The sequence below is a fragment of the Phocoena phocoena genome, chromosome 18 (genome assembly GCF_963924675.1).
Source record: "Phocoena phocoena chromosome 18, mPhoPho1.1, whole genome shotgun sequence".
Taxonomy (NCBI): Eukaryota; Metazoa; Chordata; class Mammalia; order Artiodactyla; family Phocoenidae; genus Phocoena; species Phocoena phocoena.
Window position 1 is genome coordinate 80,048,062 of NC_089236.1, and position 20,271 is coordinate 80,068,332.

At 53.6% G+C, this 20,271-nt stretch overlaps 1 protein-coding gene across 2 annotated transcripts in view; it reads left to right on the forward strand.

The window, feature by feature from the left end:
* The window catches only part of TMCO3 (transmembrane and coiled-coil domains 3), a 29,193-nt gene that overhangs the window by 8,755 nt on the left and 167 nt on the right, over positions 1-20,271 (forward strand). For both annotated transcript variants that reach the window (XM_065895867.1, XM_065895868.1), the window contains 10 exons: positions 121-300; positions 1,835-2,026; positions 3,070-3,198; positions 6,837-6,929; positions 10,242-10,428; positions 10,509-10,626; positions 15,663-15,858; positions 18,457-18,607; positions 19,213-19,292; positions 19,990-20,139. In XM_065895867.1, coding sequence (XP_065751939.1) covers positions 121-300; positions 1,835-2,026; positions 3,070-3,198; positions 6,837-6,929; positions 10,242-10,428; positions 10,509-10,626; positions 15,663-15,858; positions 18,457-18,607; positions 19,213-19,292; positions 19,990-20,139 — 1,476 coding nt within the window. The remainder of the gene's footprint in view (positions 1-120; positions 301-1,834; positions 2,027-3,069; positions 3,199-6,836; positions 6,930-10,241; positions 10,429-10,508; positions 10,627-15,662; positions 15,859-18,456; positions 18,608-19,212; positions 19,293-19,989; positions 20,140-20,271) is intronic.

Sequence of the window (20,271 nt, forward strand, 5' to 3'; positions counted from 1 at the left end):
CTTCCTGCAGGGTTTGCAGTGCCCTGGGGCACCCGGTCTCCCCTGCCGTGTTCGCAGCGGGCAGGTCATCCAGGTTTCCTTCGTAATAAACACCACCCTTCATTTCTTACGAATGAATAGGAAGAGACGGAATATGTGGAACTTCTGGCAGCAGAAAAACATCAGGTTGAAGTTCTTAAAAGCATGCAGCATCGGAACAAAAGTTTATCCCTCCTGGACGAGATTCTTGAGGACGTGAGGAAGGCGGCAGACCGTCTGGAGAAGGAGACGGAGGAACGCGCTTTCGACGACAATAGGTCGGTGAGTAGCGTCCACAGCAAGGTCCCCTCCGCCTGCCGAGCCACTGACAGGACGTGCACTTGGAACTGTGCGGGTGTACGGTAGCGCAGGCTGAAAACGAAGATGACGCTAAAGCACTTGTGTGGCCCTGAAGACGTGCCCCGTTTCCTCTGCTTCCCGCCCGGCCCCGTGTTTGGTCAGCGTCCCCACCCCCCCCCCCACCGACTGCCCCGCGCCCAGCAGCTCGTCTGTCTCCCCGGCCTTGGCTCCAGTCTCAGGAAGCTGGCCCTGGATGGCCACGTTTCGGTGCAGATCTGCCCAGGGAGAGGCTCGCTCCTTACAGGAAACCACCTTTGGGTCCCAAGCAGCATGTCAGAGTGAGTCCTGGGACGGACTCAGGAAAGGGTTAGGTAATGACAGCAAACCAGAGCAAGGCTGGAGAGGGAAGGGGAGTGGGGTCCGCAGTGCCCCGGGGCGGGGGAGGCTCTGGGTGTGTGAGGGCCGTGCGCCTGGGGAAGAGTGTCCTTGCTTCTACCCCGCTCACCAGGCACTCTGCCCTCCGCGGCTCCGGGCTCTTCCACGCTGGCCCTCCCCCGGTCCTCCCGTGGTTCAGTTCAGCCTGGCACCGTCCCCGTGGGGCTGGCGCGGACCCCGTGGGGACAGGCCCAGCCCAAGACGGCCCCCACTCCAAATGCCAACCGCCCCTCCCTCCGGCGTTTGCTGTGCTGCCCACAGAGCTCAGTCTGTTTGCTAGGTTGGCAGATGGGCACGAAGGACACAGCTCAGATGGAAGAGGTACAGGGGCAGGGCGTGGGGGACGGTGGCCGCTCCCCTGCCCGCTCCGGGCCCGGCGGCCTCCCCCAAACACCTCCACACGTTCAGCAGCCTGGAAGCTCTCGGAAGCTCGTGCCTGAAGGGTCTTCACGGAGGCTTCGTTATATAGGCTCCTGACAAACTCGGCCTTCAGCCCCTCTGCCCTCCCAGAGGCTGTGGTGGAGCTGCGAGTTCAGCCCTCATCACGTGGCCGGCTCCTCTGGTGACCGGCCCCTCCCGTGGGTACCCGGGGGCTCTCCACCACCCCTCACTCACCCGAGGGCAGGTGAGGTCGCAAGGGGCTTATTATGAAGGACAGCACACTCCTTTCACCTCTGCTGCTCTGGAGCGATTCGGGAACCGAGGCCAAAAGACCCAATATAGGACAAGATGTTTGCATCGCTCTTTATCACTCAGGAAGTCCTGCGGGTTTGGGGGCTGTGGGCCGGAAAGGGGTCTAAGACCAAATATGTGTCTCTTGTTACAGATCACAGCGCCACGCCCTGAATCAGGTAGAGTAGGTGTTTGGAAGTAATAGAAATCCTGAACACTTCCATCCTTAAATCACTTTTCAATTGAAAGGCTTTTTCAAATTTTCTAATTTATTGGTCTTCGGTCACACTTGACAGAATGCTGAGAACGTTCCTGTCGTTCTTCTGTGCGGGAATTACTCTCTAACATTTGACCTTGAACTTAAACACGTCTAATTGGTTGTAGTGACACAACGCTGTCATTGTTACAGGTCAGAGGGGTCAACTTTGAGGCAGTTCTGCGGGTGGAAGAGGACGAGGCCAGCTCCAAGCAGAACCTCACGAACCGGGAGGTCGAGGAGGACCTGGGCCTCAGCATGCTTATCGACTCCCAGAATAACCAGTACATCCTGACCAAGCCCAGGGACGCCACCATCCCGCGGGCAGACCCCCACCTCATAAAGGTAGCCCGCGCCTCCGCCCGGCACCCACGTCCGCTGCCTAAAAGTTGACTTCGCTCAAGTAGCTCCTTCTCAAGGGGCAGAGAGGGCTTGGCTGTGGTTTCACGTGTGGCCTGTGTCGACGTGGGGGGCGGCCTGAGGTGCACACCTGCACCCTTGGAGGGAGCCGGTCTAGTGGGAGGACGTGGAACTCTTTAGACTCGAGGTCGACAGGGTTGTGGTTCGGGATCGCTGTTTGGACTTGGACCGTGTGAGTGACAGGTGTGAGAGTGATGGAGTGCAGCCTGCGCAGGGTCCACATCAGTCGCTGGGTCTCCAGCTAAACTCCCTGGCGCTGGAATCCATTCAGGAGAAGAGACCGAGGCAAAGAACTCAGTCTTCGAGGTGCTGCCAGGGCAGACAGCCGGGGGGCAGGTAGATAAGTGTCCCCACGGGCTGGTCCCGTGTGAGGGGCTGATCCCTGAACTGCTGTCTCGAATCGAGAGGTAAAAGACAGCACGTGTGTGGCCTTCCTTGGTTTTGACCACGTGGGGACTGGGAGGGGCTGAGTCTGAGAACACGACTTCGTGCCCTTGGCGAGGGGCAGGGTCTCTGCGCAGTTGCCCCCCTTCCCCTTTGTACGTAGCGTAGCTTCTGGGGCGGCATCTTGAGGCCATGTGAATACCCCGTTCCTCGCCACCCTCGGGCCAGCAGCCTTAGCACCGTCCACGAGTCTCTTCTGGACCGGTTCATACCCTGAAGGTTAGGTCGTCTTCGTGCCGTGGGAGCACAGTGGGGAAGGGCTCCCGGACTCGAGCCCTGAGAGGAGTCCTCGTACTCACGGTTCTCAGAGGACTGTCACGGGGTCCACGCGAGACAGACACATCGCTGTAATCGTTAGACGCTGAGGAGCGAGCCTCACCTGCTCCCAGGAGCCTCCCTTGGCTCCCGCACTTGCCTTTCTGCCCCCTCAGTGAGGCCAGGGTACCGTCCCACCCTACCTTCTCCTTTCTCTTGCTGCCTGTTATCTTACATGTGTGTTTTTTGTCTGTTTATCCTTCTGTTAGGACATCGTCACCATAGGGATGTTGTCCTTACCGTGTGGCTGGCTCTGTACAACGATAGGACTGCCGACCATGTTTGGTTACATCATCTGTGGCGTGCTTCTGGGGCCCTCTGGAATCAACAGTATTAAGGTAAGAACAAAATTGAGCTGTTTAGTGTCTGTTGAACTTGAATTAATGAAGATAGCAGTTTCTTATAAATCACATCAAAGAAGATGTCTTTTAAAGTTAACTGAGGAATCTCTAAAGTGTAAGAAAGTCATTTTGTTCATTAATGAATGAGCAGCTTGACCAGACAAATGATCCTCTTTGTGTCTTTAAAATTATATTAGTTTTAAAGATTCTGTTTGCAGTAATATTATGGACTGGATTATTCGGACACTGAAAGGAACTAAAAATCCTGGATTAAATGTATTTTTAAAACATGCTTGGGACTTCCCTGGTGGTGCAGTGGTTAAGAATCCGCCTGCCAAGGCAGGGGACACGGGTTCGAGCCCTGGTCTGGGAAGATCCTGCGTGCTGCGGAGCAACTAAGCCCGCGTGCCACAACTACTGAGCCTGCGCTCCAGAGCCCGCGAGCCACGACTACTGAGCCCGCGTGCCACGACTACTGAGCCTGCGCTCCAGAGCCCGCAAGCCACGACTACTGAGCCTGCGCTCCAGAGCCCGCGAGCCACGACTACTGAGCCCGCGTGCCACGACTACTGAGCCCACGCGCCACATCTACTGAAGCCTGCGCACCTAGAGCCCGTGCTCCGCAACAAGAGAAGCCACCGCAGTGAGGAGCCCGCGCACTGCAACGAAGAGTAGCCCCTGCTCGCTGCAACTAGAGAAGGCCCGCGCACAGCGACGAAGACCCAATGCAGCGAGAAAATAAATAAAAATTAAAAAAAACAAAAAACAAAAAACCACGCTTAACACCCTGAGACACTGGTAAAGTAGTGAGCAGTGACCCAGCCTGGCTGTGGGTGTCTGGAGGCCCGGGAGGATGTGGGTGTTGAAGCGCTCTTGCTGAAGGCTGTTTGCTGAGCAGATTGAGGGGAGCATTGTCCTGTGCTGGTGGCGCTTTTGACGGTGAGGAAAGAGTCCCAAGCCTCGTGGGCTTCAAGCTGGGTCCTTGAAGAGAAAACGCAATGTGGACAAAGGGAAAGAGAATGCCATGTAGAGGTGTCCTGGTCCCACCCCAGAGGAACCTGCAGTGCAGGGAGTGGGAAGGGTCCACGGTGTGCCCCGCCCTGCCTGATGCTTCCCTTTGGGTAGAACGGGAGTCGGTGAAGCGGGGGCTCCACCTGCAGCCTCATCCCCTCCTCGGCTTAGCCCACCCGCACCGGGTCTGGAGGGTCCTGAGGGATCCCCCCACTGGACAACACGCGGGGGGTCGAGGCGGCCTTCACACTGACTGATCCTCACAGCAGACTGTGTTGCCAGGTGAGAGGTACCTGGATGCTGCAGGCTGAGAGCCTGGACCTTGGTGAGGAGATGAGTGTAGCCACCACCCAGCAGGGTGGCCTCTGGGAAGCCTGGTTTTAATTCAACTTTTTTTTTTTTTCACATCTTTATTGGAGTATAATTGCTTTAAAATGGTGTGTTAGTTGCTGCTGTATAACAAAGTGAATCAGCTATACATATACATATATCCCCATATCTCTTCCCTCTTGTGTCTCCCTCCCACCCTCCCTATCCCACCCCTCTAGGTGGTCACAAAGCACTGAGCTGATCTCCCTGTGCTATGCGGCTGCTTCCCACTAGCCATCTGTTTTACATTTGGGAGTGTATATATGTCCATGCCAGTCTCACTTCGTCCCAGCTTACCCTTCCCCCTCCCCATGTCCTCACGTCCATTCTCTACGTCTGCGTGTTTATTCCTCTCCTGCCCCTAGGTTCTTCAGAACCATTCTTTTTTAGATTCCATATATATGTGTTAGCATATGGTATTTGTTTTTCTCTTTGTGACTTACCTCACTCTGTATGACAGACTCTAGGTCCATCCATCTCACTACAAATAACTCAATTTCATTTCTTTTTATGGCTGAGTAATTTTCCATTGTATATATATGCCACATCTTCTTTATCCATTCATCTGTCGATGGACACTTAGGTTGCTTCCGTGTCCTGTCTATTGTAAATAGTGCTGAAATGAACATTGTGGTACATGACTCTTTTTCAATTATGGTTTTCTCTCAGCTTTTTAAATAGGTAGTTTTTATGTGATTGAAACAGTATAAAAAGCTGTAGGTGAAAAATCTTTGCCTGACCTTGTCCCATCCCTCCCTTTCCAGAACATTTGCAAACACTGGAAAACACAAATGTATCTTCCTTTTCCTTTTTACTTAACAGCAAAGATAGCTCATAAGCAAAGAATTAAGGCTAATTAACTAGGTAATAGATCCGACTGGATACTATGAATATTGTATTTCTTAATAAATTACCTATACCATGGAAAAATAATATAATTACAGTAGATAAAAATACCAAGATCAGGACTTCCCTGGCGGTCCAGTGGTTACGTCTCTGCGCTCCCAATGCAGGGGGCCCAGGTTCCATCCCTGGTCGGGAAACTAGATCTGCATGCCACATGGTGTGGCCAAAAACAAAAAACAAAAACAAAACCCCAAACAAACGAACAAAAATACCAAGATAAAATTACCAAATTAAAAATGCAAGATCATACTAGCCGAAAGTGGGAGTGGTTAATGGAGAGAGTCTAATTGTATATAATTGTACTTCAGTATTTATCTTTTCTAGTAGGGAGTTAACAGGCTTTCATTTTCTAAGTCAAGAAGTATAGGTTTAAGTATGTTACTTTGAAGTCAGGTTGCAGCCTAAGTTTCAAAAGGGAAAAAAAAATAGTAGCAGTAAGGAAGCATAAAAAGCAGAAGACATAAAAGAATTGAGAGCAAATATGTTGTTTTATAGCAAATATATGTGGAATAAACTTCTCTATGAAAAGATACAGGTTTGCAGATGGTGTCAGGAAAAAAAGTACAACAAACGAGATTGAGTAAAAATAAAGTGACTAAAAGGTTGAGAGTGAAAGGAGGAAATGTGCTGATAGAAAGAGGGCAAATCAGTGGTGTTCACAACCAGCAGACAGAGGAGGTGCACGGCGGGGCCTGGGTGGCACACCGACACACGAAGGCCTGGACTCTTATTTTCATGTGTTCAGGGAACGTTGAAAAAATCAAAAAGTCAGTGGCCATAATGCAAACCTCAATTGTAAATAATATAAGTAGTACCAAATGTACTGGTGTGAACAACACTGTCTACTGTAGTGCCTGAATGTTGATGGTAAATAGCAAATGAGGGGCACTGTGCGTCAGGACCTGTGGGGAGTGGCCAGATGGGGTCCAGGAGAAAATCACACTCAGTCTCACCCAGACCCAAGGAAAGTAAAGCACTCCTGTTAGTTACGTGTCAAACTCAGGTTTAATGCCTCCCCGTCCCCAAAGGAAGCTAATGGAAGGAAGTAATGGAAGTACCAGTGGAAATTGATGAACTTGAAAGCGGGTGAATTCATGAGCTATTTCCTAGAAAATAAATACAAATATTCCTCCGGCTAATCAAGAAAAAGGAAAAAAGGCACTACCATCAGGAAGTTCAGAGTATCTCAGATATAGAGGAAATTCAGATCGTTGTTTGTTTGTTGTTTTAAATACTGGGCTTTTTGATGGAGTCCCACTGAGTATGTTAGGACAAGATGGTTCTGTGAAGTACACGTGATATCTTAAATACGTTAAGTTTTACGGTTTTAAAACTTTCTTGTTTTTCAGTCAGTTGTGCAGGTGGAGACGTTGGGAGAATTTGGCGTGTTCTTTACTCTCTTCCTCGTTGGCTTAGAATTTTCCCCAGAGAAGCTGAGAAAGGTGAGTCCACCAGTGTACTTGTGTCGTTGCCCCACTGAGATTACGTGCCCTGCAGCCACTGTCCACGTTCGTTGGAGACTTGCCCAGCAGATTGGGTCTGCTTAGAGTAGAATTTGGTGTTGTAGTTTGATGTTATTTCTGGAACATAAACTCCAGAAGATAAAATGTTTAAAAAAAAGAGTGAAAATTCAGTGAATAAGTGGAATTAGCTTTCAGTGGCTAATTCCAAACCAGGTCTGAGAAGTGCTGTGTTCAAACTTACTGATTTTTGAGTCCCTCCAAGAGGGTCCAACGCTGGTAGAGGCCGAAATATCACAGGGATGGAATGTTCAGTGTGTTACTCTGGGGAAAAACTCCTCGTTTTCCTAAATAAGTGGCACATTTTGATTATTGCTGTGTCACTGTAAGATGAAAATATCTGAAAGGTTAATAGTATTTAGGACCATATGTATGAATAAATGTTAAAGTAGTGGAAGCAACAGTTTCTCCTAAATTTGTTGACTTTCAGAATGATTACTTTGAAAGCCGGAATATTCGAGAATGGAAACGGAGTTGTTAGGTTGGAAGTGAATTCATGAAAAGCTACTTTGTGTTTGAACAGACAGCTCACAGAAGAGGAAAAAGCTGATGAGAAAGCAGATGGGGGGTGTGTGGGAAATGACAGGGAGAAGCTGCTGGTTACAGGAAGGGGCAGCTCCATCCAGGCCCCGTTTTGCCCACCAACTTAACTAGGACACTAGTGTCGAGTCAGCAGGGGTCTCAGTGACTTTGCGGGTGGTCACTGGGCGCCCTCACACCAGGTTGATGAGAGTGACAGCTCGTGCCCCTTCTGGGGAGCAGTCTGGCAGTTGGATTCGAGAGCCTTGCCAGGTTCACGTCCTTCATCTGTGGTTCTGCTCCTGGGTTTCCAGGCAAAGGGAAGAGTCAAGCCCAAGTTTTGGTTTTTGTTTTTAAAATTAGCCCCTAAAAGGTACTCAGCTCCTCATTGTGGCATTTTATGAAAGATCCAAAGCAGCCTGAGTGTCTAAGGTTAAGCTGGGATGTAGCTGCTGGATGGTCTGTTATGTAGCCATTAGAAGTATCGTAAGAATGTGCAGTGACAAAGAAAACAATGTTAACGCTGAACCTGCGAAGACAAAGTGAGCGCATAGTGTGACTGCGGCGACACAGGAGGAGCCCGGGACATAATGCGCCAGGCACCCGTGGATGCTGCTCTCCAAGTCCTCTCTGACCACCAGCGTGCTTCCTGCAGGAAGGGAAGTAAGCTCGGCCTGAGCCTGCGCTGCCGTCAGGGAGCAGCTGTGCCCGGCCCTGCCCACCCCTCTCCCCAGTTCCTCCTTTTCTTCTTTCTTTTTGTTTTTTAATAAATTTATTTATTTATTTTTATTTTTTGGCCGTGTTGGGTCTTTGTTGCTGCGCGCGGGCTTTCTCTAGTTGCGGCGAGCAGGGGCTACTCTGTTGTGGTGCGCAGGCTTCTCATTGCGGTGGCTTCTCTTGTTGCGGAACACTTGCTCTAGGTGCGTGGGCTTCAGTAGTTGTGGCACGCAGGCTCAGTAGTTGTGGCTTGTGGGCTCTAGAGCGCGGGCTCAGTAGTTGTGGCACGCAGGCTCAGTAGTTGTGGCACGCGGGCTCAGTAGTTGTGGCTTGCGGGCTCTAGAGCGCAGGCTCAGTAGTTGTGGCGCACGGGCTTAGTTGCTCTGCGGCATGTGGGATCTTCCCGGACCAGGGCTCGAACCTGTGTCCCCTGCAGTGGCAGGTGGATTCCTAACCACTGCGCCACCAGGGAAGTCCCTCCCCCTTTTTTTCTATTAAAGCTCCATTTGTCCATCCACTGACGACTCACTTCCTGTCAGTTTTCCTCCTCATACAGTGTCCTGAGTCAGTTCAGGGTTTTCTCCTGGTACTCTGGTATCTTTTTCATCCTTCTGGCACAATCACCTCCATGTGTTAATTTCTGAATCCAAACTATAAAGAAAATTGGCCACTTCTCTTGGTCCTAAGGGAAGTGGCCAAATTCTTCCTGTTAATTCCGTTGAGGTGTGTGTTGTGGCTGGGCCAGAGGGGCCTGGCGAGGACCTGTGGGGTCTCCCGGGAGCGGGAGGGTCTTCCCAGGCAGCCCTGTGAAAGCGCAGCCTGGACCCCTCGGTGTTCACGTGCGTTCAGACGTTCACAGCAAGCAGCGGTGTTACCTTGCGGTTAGGAGTGCGGAGGGGCAGCTTCTGGTCCCCCCGCGTCCCAGGTGCAGCCATCTCAGCCGGCGCGTCCTCATCTGGGCTGTGAGGGGTTGGGAAGATTCAGGTGTCTTCTGGGTCCAGAGTCTCACAGCTGTCTTCCCCAGCACTGTGGTGTTCAGGGTTAAGTAAGGAAGTAACGTCATTCACCATGATGTTTGCGTGCCCGCGTCAGTGTGATATGTTTTTGTGATGCTTTGGGGATTTTGCGCCGGGGGATGCAGCCTGGGTCAGGGCTCGTGGGAGCAGGTGTGTGTCGTAAGTCAGGGCAGGGGCTTGGGCGGGGACCGGCCCCTATTGGGTGCCTTTGGGTCTGGGGCGAGCTGGGGTCTCTAATGTCCCCTAGCTCCGATGTCCCTGAGCGCCACCGAGCCTGGCTGCTCCCCGCCTGGCGGCCCTGACCCTTGACCTGCACCTGGAGCACATCCCGCCCCTTCGTAGGCAGGCCCATGGGCTCGGCGTGCAGAAAGTTTATATCCATTGATAACTACGCTAGTAAGTCCACGTTTATTTTGCTTTCATTTCTCAGCGATAAGTGACTGACATCTTTAGCGCACCCTGAGGTACCGGTGGCTCTCCTGCCTTGTGGGGTACCCGTGTGACCCTGTCACGGTAGGAGGTTACTTGGCGGGGTTTTGCAGTACCGGCAGTTGCTGGCAGGCCCCTCTCAGTCTTCTGTGAAATCTCCTAGAGGCCTGATTAGAGACAGTTCAGAGGCGCCCGAGTCTGCGAGATCCTTCCCGGGCCTTGTCACCGAGGCTGCTCGCGCCCTCGACTGTCATTTATTCGTGTATCACCTGGGCCGCTCAGGTGTGTCCCGTTTCCGCTGGAAGAGGGCGCGGAGGGGGTCCCCAGCTGCAGCTGTGTTCTGGGGATGGCGGTGCAGGACGCGGAGGGTGTGGAGGGCGTGCTTCGTCCCTAACCACATCCAGCACTCGGTGACTGCGTGTGACCGCCCCCGCTTTTCGTGGTGTTGCGCTGGTGTGTTTGCTGCGGGGCCGGCCGGTTCCGGGGCAGGCGTGCACGCGCTCTCCGGGGCCGCGGGCACTGAGGTGTGGCACGCCCCTGTGCTCTCTCCCAGGTGTGGAAGATCTCCCTGCAGGGGCCCTGCTACATGACTCTGCTCATGGTGGCCTTCGGCTTGCTGTGGGGCCACCTTCTACAGATCAGACCCACCCAGAGCGTCTTTATCTCCACCTGCCTCTCCTTGTCGAGCACACCCCTGGTGTCCAAGTTCCTTGTGGGCAGCGCTCGCAGCGACAAGGAAGGTAGGTGGCTGTGCGTTCTGACGTGTGCCAAGGTTAACCGACTTGAGTCCACACGCTCTTAGTGACTTTTCCCCAAGCAGGCGACATCGACTACGGCGCGGTGCTGCTGGGGATGCTGGTGACGCAGGACGTGCAGCTGGGACTGTTCATGGCTGTCCTGCCCACGCTCATCCAGGCGGGAGCCGGCGCGCACGCCAGGTAGGGTTGCTGCTGTACTTCAGTTCACGGTCTGTTTTTCTGGCTTCAGATGGCTTGTTTATCGAATTACCGGCACCAAGTACGAGGTTTCTTCTGCTGCTTCCTTTCTGTTGGAGGGCTCTGGTCATTCTTTCATGGTTAGTCTGCTGCCGATGGCAGGTTCTCTCGGTTTCCTCATCTGAGAGTCTTATCTCCCTTCCCGCTGGAGGACGTGGCCACCGGGCGTTGGTCCGCAGCAGACGTTTCTTCCTTCCAGTGCCTGGCAATGCTGTGCCGCTTCTCCCTGGCCTCCGACGGCTTCAGTGAGAAACCGGCTGTCGTTCAGATCTGTGTTTCTCCACAAGTAACGCACGGCTCCTCTCCGGCTGCTTTCAAGACTTTTCCTTTAGTTTTCAGAAATTTAATTACGCTGTCTTGGGGTCTTAGTCTACAGCAGACACCACAGACGCGGCAGCTTACACAGCAGACGTTTAGTCCCGGGGGCTGGGCGCCGGAGATTAGGGTGCTGGTGCCCTCTCAGGCAGCTGTCTTCTCCTGTGTCTCCACGGTAGGGGAGGTGGAGAGGCTGCAGAGCCCTCCGGTCTCTCTTATAAAGGCCATTAGTCCCAGCACCGGCCCCACCTCCAGATGACTCTGGGGGGACACACACCTCCGGCCCGTGATACCTTTGGGTTTGTTCTGTATGGCGTTCGTTCATCTTCTCGGAGCTGTAGCTCTATGTCTCTTGTCTATTCCTAGTTTAGGAATTTCGGCCATTGTTTCCTCAGGTGTTTTCTTTCAGTCCTGCTTGCCCGCTCCTCCTGGGACCCCAGTGATGCACACGTGGCTCTTCTGTTGTCCCACGGGGCTCTGAGACACTTCATTTTCGGTCTGTTTTCTGCCTGTTGTTCAGACTGGGTAAATTCTGTCCGTTTGTCCTCACATCCACTGGTCCCATCCTCTGTTATCTCTCTACTATTCAGCCCATCCAGCAAGATTTTTGCTCGGGTTATTGTACTGTTTAGTTGTATAATTTCCATTTGATTCTTCTTTTTATAACTTCTGTTTCTTGCTGAGATTTTCTATTTTTTCATTTGTTTCAAGAGAATTTTTTAAGTGCTGTTGAATCATTTTTACGATGTGACTGCTTGAAAATCTTTGTCAGATAACCCTAATGATGACTGGCCTCGATGTTGGAGTCTCATTCAGGTCGTGGTTTTCCTGATTCTTGGTGTGCTGAGTGATTTCCAGTCGTATCCTGGACATTTTATATCTGATAACATGAGTCTCTGGATCCTTTAATTATTTTTTAAAGCCAGCAGCCCCATGTTGAGGTGTGGTTGAGGGTGGGTGTGTGTTCATCTTTCTGCTGAGCCCCGTCCGGGGAGCGTGGACAGCCTGCCTCATTGCTGACCGGCGGGGTGCAAGTGTTCTGTATTGTTAGCATTTGCCTTTTGCCAGATATTGTAATAAGTTTCAGCAATCCAAAGTGATCAAGATCTCTTCTCCGCTCTCAGGAAGCTCAGCCTGGCGGGGAAAGTAGAAGGAGGGAATGGTTTTTAACTGAGATTCCCAGAGGTGAAGGCTCCGGCCCTGGTGTGTGGCCACCCTGGAGCCCCAGCTCTCCGTTTGCCAGCCCTGTGGGCTGTGTTCTCACCTGTAGGATGGGAACAAGGTGGAACCTGGACAGTGTGCTGGCTGTCAACAGGAGAGACTCGTAAGGCACCTGACACGCCCCTCGTATGTGCAGCTGTTAAAGGCCGTTGGTCAGGAAGGCCCTTTGTGTGTCATTTTTCTTTGATCCAAAGGTCTTTACCTGTCAGAAAAGCGACCTTTGTCGCATTAGTCCTTCTGGCTACAGATTTTCAGGGTAAGTAACTGAACAAGGCAGAAAAAGGATTTGCAACTTCAGCTGAAAGTCATTGAGTTCTGGTTGGGATGTGCAATAAGTCCTTCCCGGGAGAGGCGGGAACCCCCTTTCCCAGGCAGAATCCAAACCGCGGCCAAGAGTGTCCGGGCCCCCTGGGAACTACGGGTATCACCTGGGAACCAGGCCCCCTGCCAGGTAGACAGGTACGGCTCAGGCAGAAGACTTGGAAAGCTTTTCTTTTTATCTTCCTAATTTAAAATTTCATCCAGTACTGGTACTGGTCCTGTTGACTTAATTCCCGTGTTGTCATGAGAAGCCATGTTTACTGAGAATTTTAATGACGTGGAAAAGTGCCCTGCATTGTGTTAGGTTGTAAAAAAGAGTCAAGACCACATATAGTATTTCTCGGAAGGAGAAACATGGAGCTGCCACGTAACTCAGCTCTTCTGCTCCAGGGTGCGTACCCCACAGGAAAGGGAACACCTGTCCACAGGTGTCACCTTTGGGGGGGCGGAGGCGGCACAGCCACGTGAATGCCCCTCGTGCCATGAGTTACACACTAATGGGGAAGGTGGTAAATTTTATGTTACGAATATTTTACCACAATAGAAAAAACTTGTGCGTGAATGTTCATGGCAGCATTAGTCGTGACAGCTAAGACGTGGAAACAACTCAAATGTCCATTAGCTAATGGACAGGTGAATAAAACATGCAGGGAAATGTTATTCAGCCGTAAAAAAGAATGACGCGCTGACACACACTGCAGCGCGGGTGAGCCCTGAGGACAGACGCCAAAGCCCACACCATGGTTCCCACGAGCGATTCTGTTGATATGAAACGTCCGGAGCAGGCAGACTCACGGAGACAGCAGGTCGGTGGTGCTGGGGGCTGGGCTTGGGGAGTGAGCGTAAGGGGCGCAGGCTCTCTCTCGGGGATGAAATACGTTCTGAGACTGTGGTGGTGGCACCGCTCTGTGACTAGAAGCTGTTGAATTGTATACTTTAAACGGGTGAATTGTGTGAAATGAGACACGTGTCAATAAAGCTGTTAAAAATTACATACAATATAATTTTAACTGCGTAAAGGAGAAGATGGGGGCTAGAAACGTGTATTACAGAGTGTCCAGTAGAGGAGTAGATTATGGTGATTTTACTGTTTATTTACTTTTCTGTATAATTTGGGAAAACCTCTTTTCCAATTTTGATAACCAGGGAAAATTTATAGTCAAAAATATTAAATAAAATCAATAGTAATGTTAATATAAGCTTTGCCTGTTAATTCAGCTTTATTCAGAACTCGTCTTGATCTTTCCTAAAGGGAAGAGCTATCTTCTTCCCTCCAAATATTTCACAGGTAAAGGACAGAACACGGGGACTATGATAAAAAAATAAAGTAATGCAAATTTTACTAGGATTAAAATCTTGCAAAACCATGAAAGTTCTAGAAGAAAGTGTGGATGAATGTATTACTAAATATCGAGGGTGTTCAAGCAGAACACAAATTCCAGAAGCCATAAAGGGCAAGAAATGTGATCAGTGTCACTGAAGTTTCATACTTTGAATGTTTAAATACACGCACATGTCTGTATACACACAAACACACATCCACCCACGCACACGCATGGATACACACACACACAGACCTGCACACATACATGTGTGCACACACGTATACGTGCACATACAGGTACAGGAACACATTAGGTAAGCAGGCCAAAGACAAATGGGAAAGAGACGTGTGTACACGTTCTGTCTTATTGTTTAAAATCGAAGTATAGTTGATTTTAAGACAGAGGGTTAAGTTTCTCATTTCATGAAGATCTACAAATCAATGAGAAAAATGAGACTAAGGCAGTTAACAGATAGGTGAGCGCTGAGAGCGGCTAACTCAGCAACAAGCGGGTGGGAGAGCACCCCGGCCCCTGCCCCCCATGGAAGGAAGTCCGGGGGCGCCTCTCCCTGTTGGGCAGGGCCGTCTGTCAAGGGTGGACGTGGACGGCGCACGAGCTCCCCCACAGGCCGCCCTCAGTGTGGCTAAGCCTGGACGACCCATTCCCGGGTCCAGCCCAGGAGATGTGGCCCCGGCCCTCGGGCCACGGACGTCAGACCGCATCCCCACGTGTTGCTTTGGCCTCTGCAGCCAACTGAATGGGATGAGTCAGGGGTCACTGGGGTACAGGGGGAAGAGGGCAGCTGGGGAAGGGGCGCCCGGTGCCGGCCCTGAGGCCCGGGTCCGGGTTGCGGGCGGTGGAGCCCCGCCGCGTGCGGCAGGTGAGGAGTTCGGTGTCAGCTGCCGGGCTCTGGGGGCCTGGCTGGGACTTCGCGCAGGTTTCTCTTCCTGCGGAGGCCACAGACCCCGCCTTCTCCCTTGGGCTGTCATCCTGAGCCTTAGCCGTGGGTGTTCACAGAGGCTCTGCTCTGACGCCCTGAGGCATCACACACCTGGGATGTGTCTGGGCTGCTGGTCTAAGCCTGGCTGCAGGGGCGAGTCCTCTCTTACCACCTGATTTACATTCTTCCATCAAGAGCTCTTAAACCAGAATTCTGGACTGAAGGGTTTCCTAAATGTGACGGGGAACTGGGGTTAAAAACTGTGTATGTCACCGTGAACACGACAGATGCATAATAACGCCTATCTTGTGAAGGTCGTTGGGCTGAGATCTTAACAATAAATCGAGATCTGAGTAGCATATTCTAAAAAGGGCTTCGTGCAGAAGCCCTTTCTCCGTGACTAAGTAGCAGAAAATTCAGAGCTCTGGCTTGGGATAAGGGAAGGCTTTTCTGAAAGTCGCTGGCATCCCCCAGTCACGCTTTGGTGGGGAGCCTGCAGTGTCGTGTTACAGAGCGACTGTTGCCTTATGAAGAATTTCAAATGGGGGTTACTTCCTAGTGAGGACTTTTGTCATCTGTCATCGATGGAGACACATAAGCTGTCAGTCACGAGTCATTACATCCTATAAAATGTACTTACTCCAAAGTATTAATGGCAACACAATTCAGCTTCTATATTCGATTTAAGTAACTTAATTTCTGAGGTTAATGTTTGATGGATTTTATTCTAACATTTAGAAATGAAAATGTCTGCGATTTGGGTCACTTATTTTGTGATGTTAAAAAGGAATGAAAGGTCATTTCGTTGGACTTGAGCGTATTCTGAGGAGAATCAGGCGTCTCCCTCTCTTTCCCAGCGTTGCCATGGAGATCCTGCGGGTCCTGGGCCTGGTCGGGCAGGTCCTCTTCTCGCTTGCTGCGGTTCTCCTCTTCTGTCTTGTCGTGAGGACCTACCTCGTGGGACCGTACTGCCGGAGGCTGCACGTGGAGGGCAAGGGGAACAAGGAGGTCCTCATCCTGGGAATCTCCGCTTTCACCTTCCTCATGCTGACGGTAAGGCCCCAAATGCCCGCCACTTACATCGCCTGCCTTATCCCCTGCTCACCGAGAGCTTGTGATCGGTCCTTTTTCTTTCATCTTACTAACCGCTGGCATACGTGAGACTGCAGTCGTGCTGCCTGGCACTTCTGCCCGCGCTCTAGGCTCTCTGCTGGGATGGTGTCTGTGAGTGTGAAACCGTGCGAGTGTGTCTTAGACGCTTTGCATCCGAAGCAAGAATCACAGTTTAAAACGACTTTTTGTTCTGTTTGATGAGAACAAGCTAGTGAGCAGCATAACTTCTTTCGCCGTAACGTGAAAAGCTCACCATACAGGCTTGTTTTGGAGGCGGCCGTCCCAGTTAAGGGACAGGCTTCTCATGGGAGAGCAGGGGAGGGGCCAGAGACCCCATAAACAGTCCCAGCTCTGGGGACATCACCTGCACGGAAGAGCTGCGCCCCTTGACGTGCGCCGGAGAACTGAAGACCCGTGTTCACGTGGAAACTGACGTGTGAGCACGACAACAGCTGTGCTCCCGTCGGCCCAGACCGCCCAGATGGCCTTCCTTAGGCGCGTAGGTCAACCAGCCACGGCCCTCCACGCCAGGGCGGCCACCCAGCTTGGAACCGTGGGTCCGTGAGTTGCCGGAGAGCTGTGCCGACTCGACAAGCCAGTCCCCAAGGTCAGGAGCTGTGTCACTCCACTTCCGTGCAGTTTGTGAAGACAGATCAGAGATGGGGGAAGGCCGCTGGCCGGGTGCTGAGGAGGGAGGGCGGCGGGGAGGACCCCGGAGGTCACGGGCGGCCCACGTGGCTCCACGGTGTCGCATCCACGGGACCCGTGCTGTGACCTGGGAAGATGCTGCCGTGGGGGAGCCCGGGGGAAGGTACCGGGGTCTCTGGATGACTTCGTAGAACTGCACGTGAGCCTACAGTTAGGTCAAGAGAAAAGTTGAATCCTATAGAGGACACTGAGGAAAAGAACTTCCTTACACAGCTGCGTTGCCTGCTAGTGTCTCGTAATCTTGGGAGAAGACTGAGGTTTGCTTTTGCTCAGAGCCGTTCATGTACGTGACCGACTTCGGTTTTGTGCGTTGCTCCACCCCATCTGGAGTGTCCTCTCTGGAATGACACCCAGCAGAGCGCTCCGACCCGGCGCTCCGTGCTGCCACCCAGCGGCACTTGAGCTGAAGCCGCCTGGCTCTGCGGCCCATGTCTCCGGAGCACCTGCTGCGGGTGCCGGGCGCTGAGGAAGGCGTCTAGCGCCCGAGGCCGCCGCTCACTCGCGCCGTCTGTGCTTAGACGTTCTGGGCCGTGGGAGTGAGGCTGGACGTGCGGGTCTAGGCCCGGGCCGTGTGGGCCTGCGTGACCGCGGCTGGTTTCCCCAGGTGGCCGTGCCCTTCTCCCCGACCAGCACGTTTCAGAGGCTGACCCCAAGCTGTAGCCCGTGTCAGTGCTTCATTCCTTTCCACGGCTGAATGGTATTCCCTGTCAGATACAGTTTTGCTAATATCTTGCAGTTTGTGACTTGCCTTTCACTCTCTTGACGACGTGTTTTTGAATGGAAGTTCCTAATTGTAGTGTGGTGCCGTGATCGTTCTTTAAGGGCAGCACTTCAGGGTCCTGCGTGACACGTGTTTTCTGGCTCCAGGTCACGGAGATGCTGTGTGTTGTCCTCTGGAAACGCACTGCTTTCTTTTCTCACTGAGACCTGCCATCCACGGGAGGCGAGTTAGCGCGGGGTGGATGGCCGTGGTCGGGACCTGTTCTCCACGAGCGTCTCCTCAACCCCGTGAAGTCGAAGTCGAAGGTCACAGCACAGAAGCCGCGTGGCCGAGCATGGGTGGCCCAGACGCCCTGCTGTCCCCTGGTGGGCGGGTGGCCAGCCCGGCCCCCTCTCCGCAGGCTGTCTGGTTGTGGTCTCCTGGGTCACGGGGATGGGTTCGGCTGGTCGGCTTCCAGGCACAGGGAGGTCTGTGACTGTTCCCGTAACGCTAGGCGCCCTTGGTTCCCCGCGTCCGTGTCCGCGCTACCTGGCGTGTGTCATGTGTGTGTGGCGGCAGCGAGCGCCGTGTCGGATCTGCTCCCAGGCATCTGATGGGCTCTGACACGGTCGTCAGCAGGGCTTCCTGGAACATCGGCCGTCTGTCTTTGCCGCTCTCGTCACTGGATTTACCTCCCCGAGTTAAACGCCGTGTCCGCTTCCTTCCTCTAGGCGCTGGCCAGGGTGGGGGTGGGGGAGTAGTTTTGTGTGCCACGTGTTTAATGCCAGGGAAGTCGGGCTGTTTATTGATTCAGGGTAAAGAAAGTGTGTCACAAATTCTTAGATCTTGGAAAATAGTCCCACTCAAAACGTCCGCAGCAGTCTACACGAACGATGATTGCTACTGTTGTATGACTGTTTCCTCTCGCTCATGGTCAGTGAGCTGACGTCCTCTGCCGTACCTTCTGCGGGGTTCTCCTGGGACACCGCAGGGGCCTGGGCGGGGCCAGGGAAGCTGGCTTGTCGCAGTTTTATGGGGACATCCCTCCGCATCTGAGAGGCCCTCTCGTGTGTCCTCAGCAGAGTCGCTGGCGGGTGCACCTGGCGTGACCTGTGTCCTCCTCCCCTCAGGTCACCGAGCTCCTGGACGTGTCTATGGAGCTGGGCTGCTTCCTGGCCGGAGCCCTGGTGTCCTCCCAGGGCCACGTGGTCGCTGAGGAGGTCGTGTCCTGTGTGGAGCCCGTCCGCGACTTCCTGGCCATCGTGTTCTTCGCGTCCATAGGTGACCCTCCTCCTCCAGGGGTGACACTCCCACTGGGTCTCATCTGCTCACACGTGTTTCTACTTAGCTTGTGCCACAGAAACAGTCCCCATGGCGACTAGGGTCTGAGGGACTCTCCCTTAGAAGGAGGGAAGGTTTGAGCTGAGGGACGGGGGCTCCTGACTGGTGGTCCTGAGGGTCCACCGCTCAGCAGGGTGGCAGGCCCACTTCAGCACGTCCACATCAAGTGCAGGAAGAAATCCTAATTTTAATACAAAAAATCAAACTAGTGTGTCGAGGCTGCTGCCCTGGGAACGTCCCCGTGGAGGGGGGCGGTCCCGCTCGCGGTCACAGCACGGCCATCTGGCCTCTCGCTCACACCCTGCACTGCTCGGTGGGTCCGAGAGCCCCAGAGACTCTGGGTGCCTCGAGAGGCAGGTTCTGAAGCCCGTGGAAACGGGGCGGGGAGCACCGAGTCACCCGGCCCTCTGCTCGGGGTCTCGGGGTGGAGTGGGTGGGAGACACCCTGCCCCTTCCTGTCCTGGTGGAGGAGCCTGTGGATGTAGGGGCGGCAGGGAGGCCGGCCGCCTGCCCAGCCCAGACGATCGCCCGTGCCCGTCCCCCAGGCCTTCACGTGTTCCCCACCTTCGTGCTGCGCGAGCTCGCCGTGCTGCTGGCCCTCACGCTCTTGGTGGTGGCCATGAAGGTAGGGCCCCTGCTTGCAAGTCCACCCTGCCTTTGCTGTCACCTGTCACACCACGTGCCTCCCTTCCTGCCCGTGTGTACCCCCCGCCCAGCGCAGCCCGGCAGCCGGGGCTTCTTGGATCGGGATGGCCCTTCGTCTCAGAGTTTGTGTTGAAAATGGGGGTTTCAGAAGCTGGGACTGGAGAAACCGCTCTCTGGATCCTCCAGTGACACCCTTGCTCTGTAATTTGACTTCTAAGTGAGTCTAAAGAACCGCAAAGCCGGCTCTGGTGACGCAAACGTACATTTTAACGGCCACTGAGAACTATTTTGCCACTTTCCACTTGTCTGATCTCTGTGACTACAAATTGTTGAGGTGCCCATGTCACCGTGGGATTCTGGGAGTGGGCGTGGCCTGGGTAGTGGCCGCTGGCTTTGCGGATGAGAAGGGGCGGTGCCCCGATGGCGGCTGAACGGCACTGCCCGCCGTAGGCTGCTTTCCTCCGCGCTTTCTTCACGTTGCGTTGAAAACAAAGTTTCCATTCTGAACGCTGCACGATACTCGCTTGGCGGGAGGGCCTTGGTTTTCCCCGGGGTGTCTCCGTGCGTCCTCCCACGTGGTGCTGGGGCGGCCTCCCCCCCACCCCCGGACCCGCCCTGCTTCCTGCGGGCGGTGCTCCGGGCCCGGCCTGGCAGAGTGTGACCTGCCGCTCTGCCAGTTCGCCCTGGCAGCCCTGGTCCTGTCTCTGCTGCTGCCCAAGACCAGCCAGTACGTAAAGTGGATCGTGGCCGCGGGGCTGGCCCAGGTCAGCGAGTTCTCTCTGGTCCTGGGGAGCCGTGCGCGCAGAGCACGTATCATCTCTCGGGAGGTGAGTCTCTGCCCGGCTGGCGGAGCGGGGTTGTTAGGGGGAGTAGGGCTGGGGTGGGGGGGGGCGCCCCAGTCCCCGGGGCCTCTTGGGGAAGGGTGCGCCCTCGTCCAGGCCGGGCACCAGAGGCTCGCA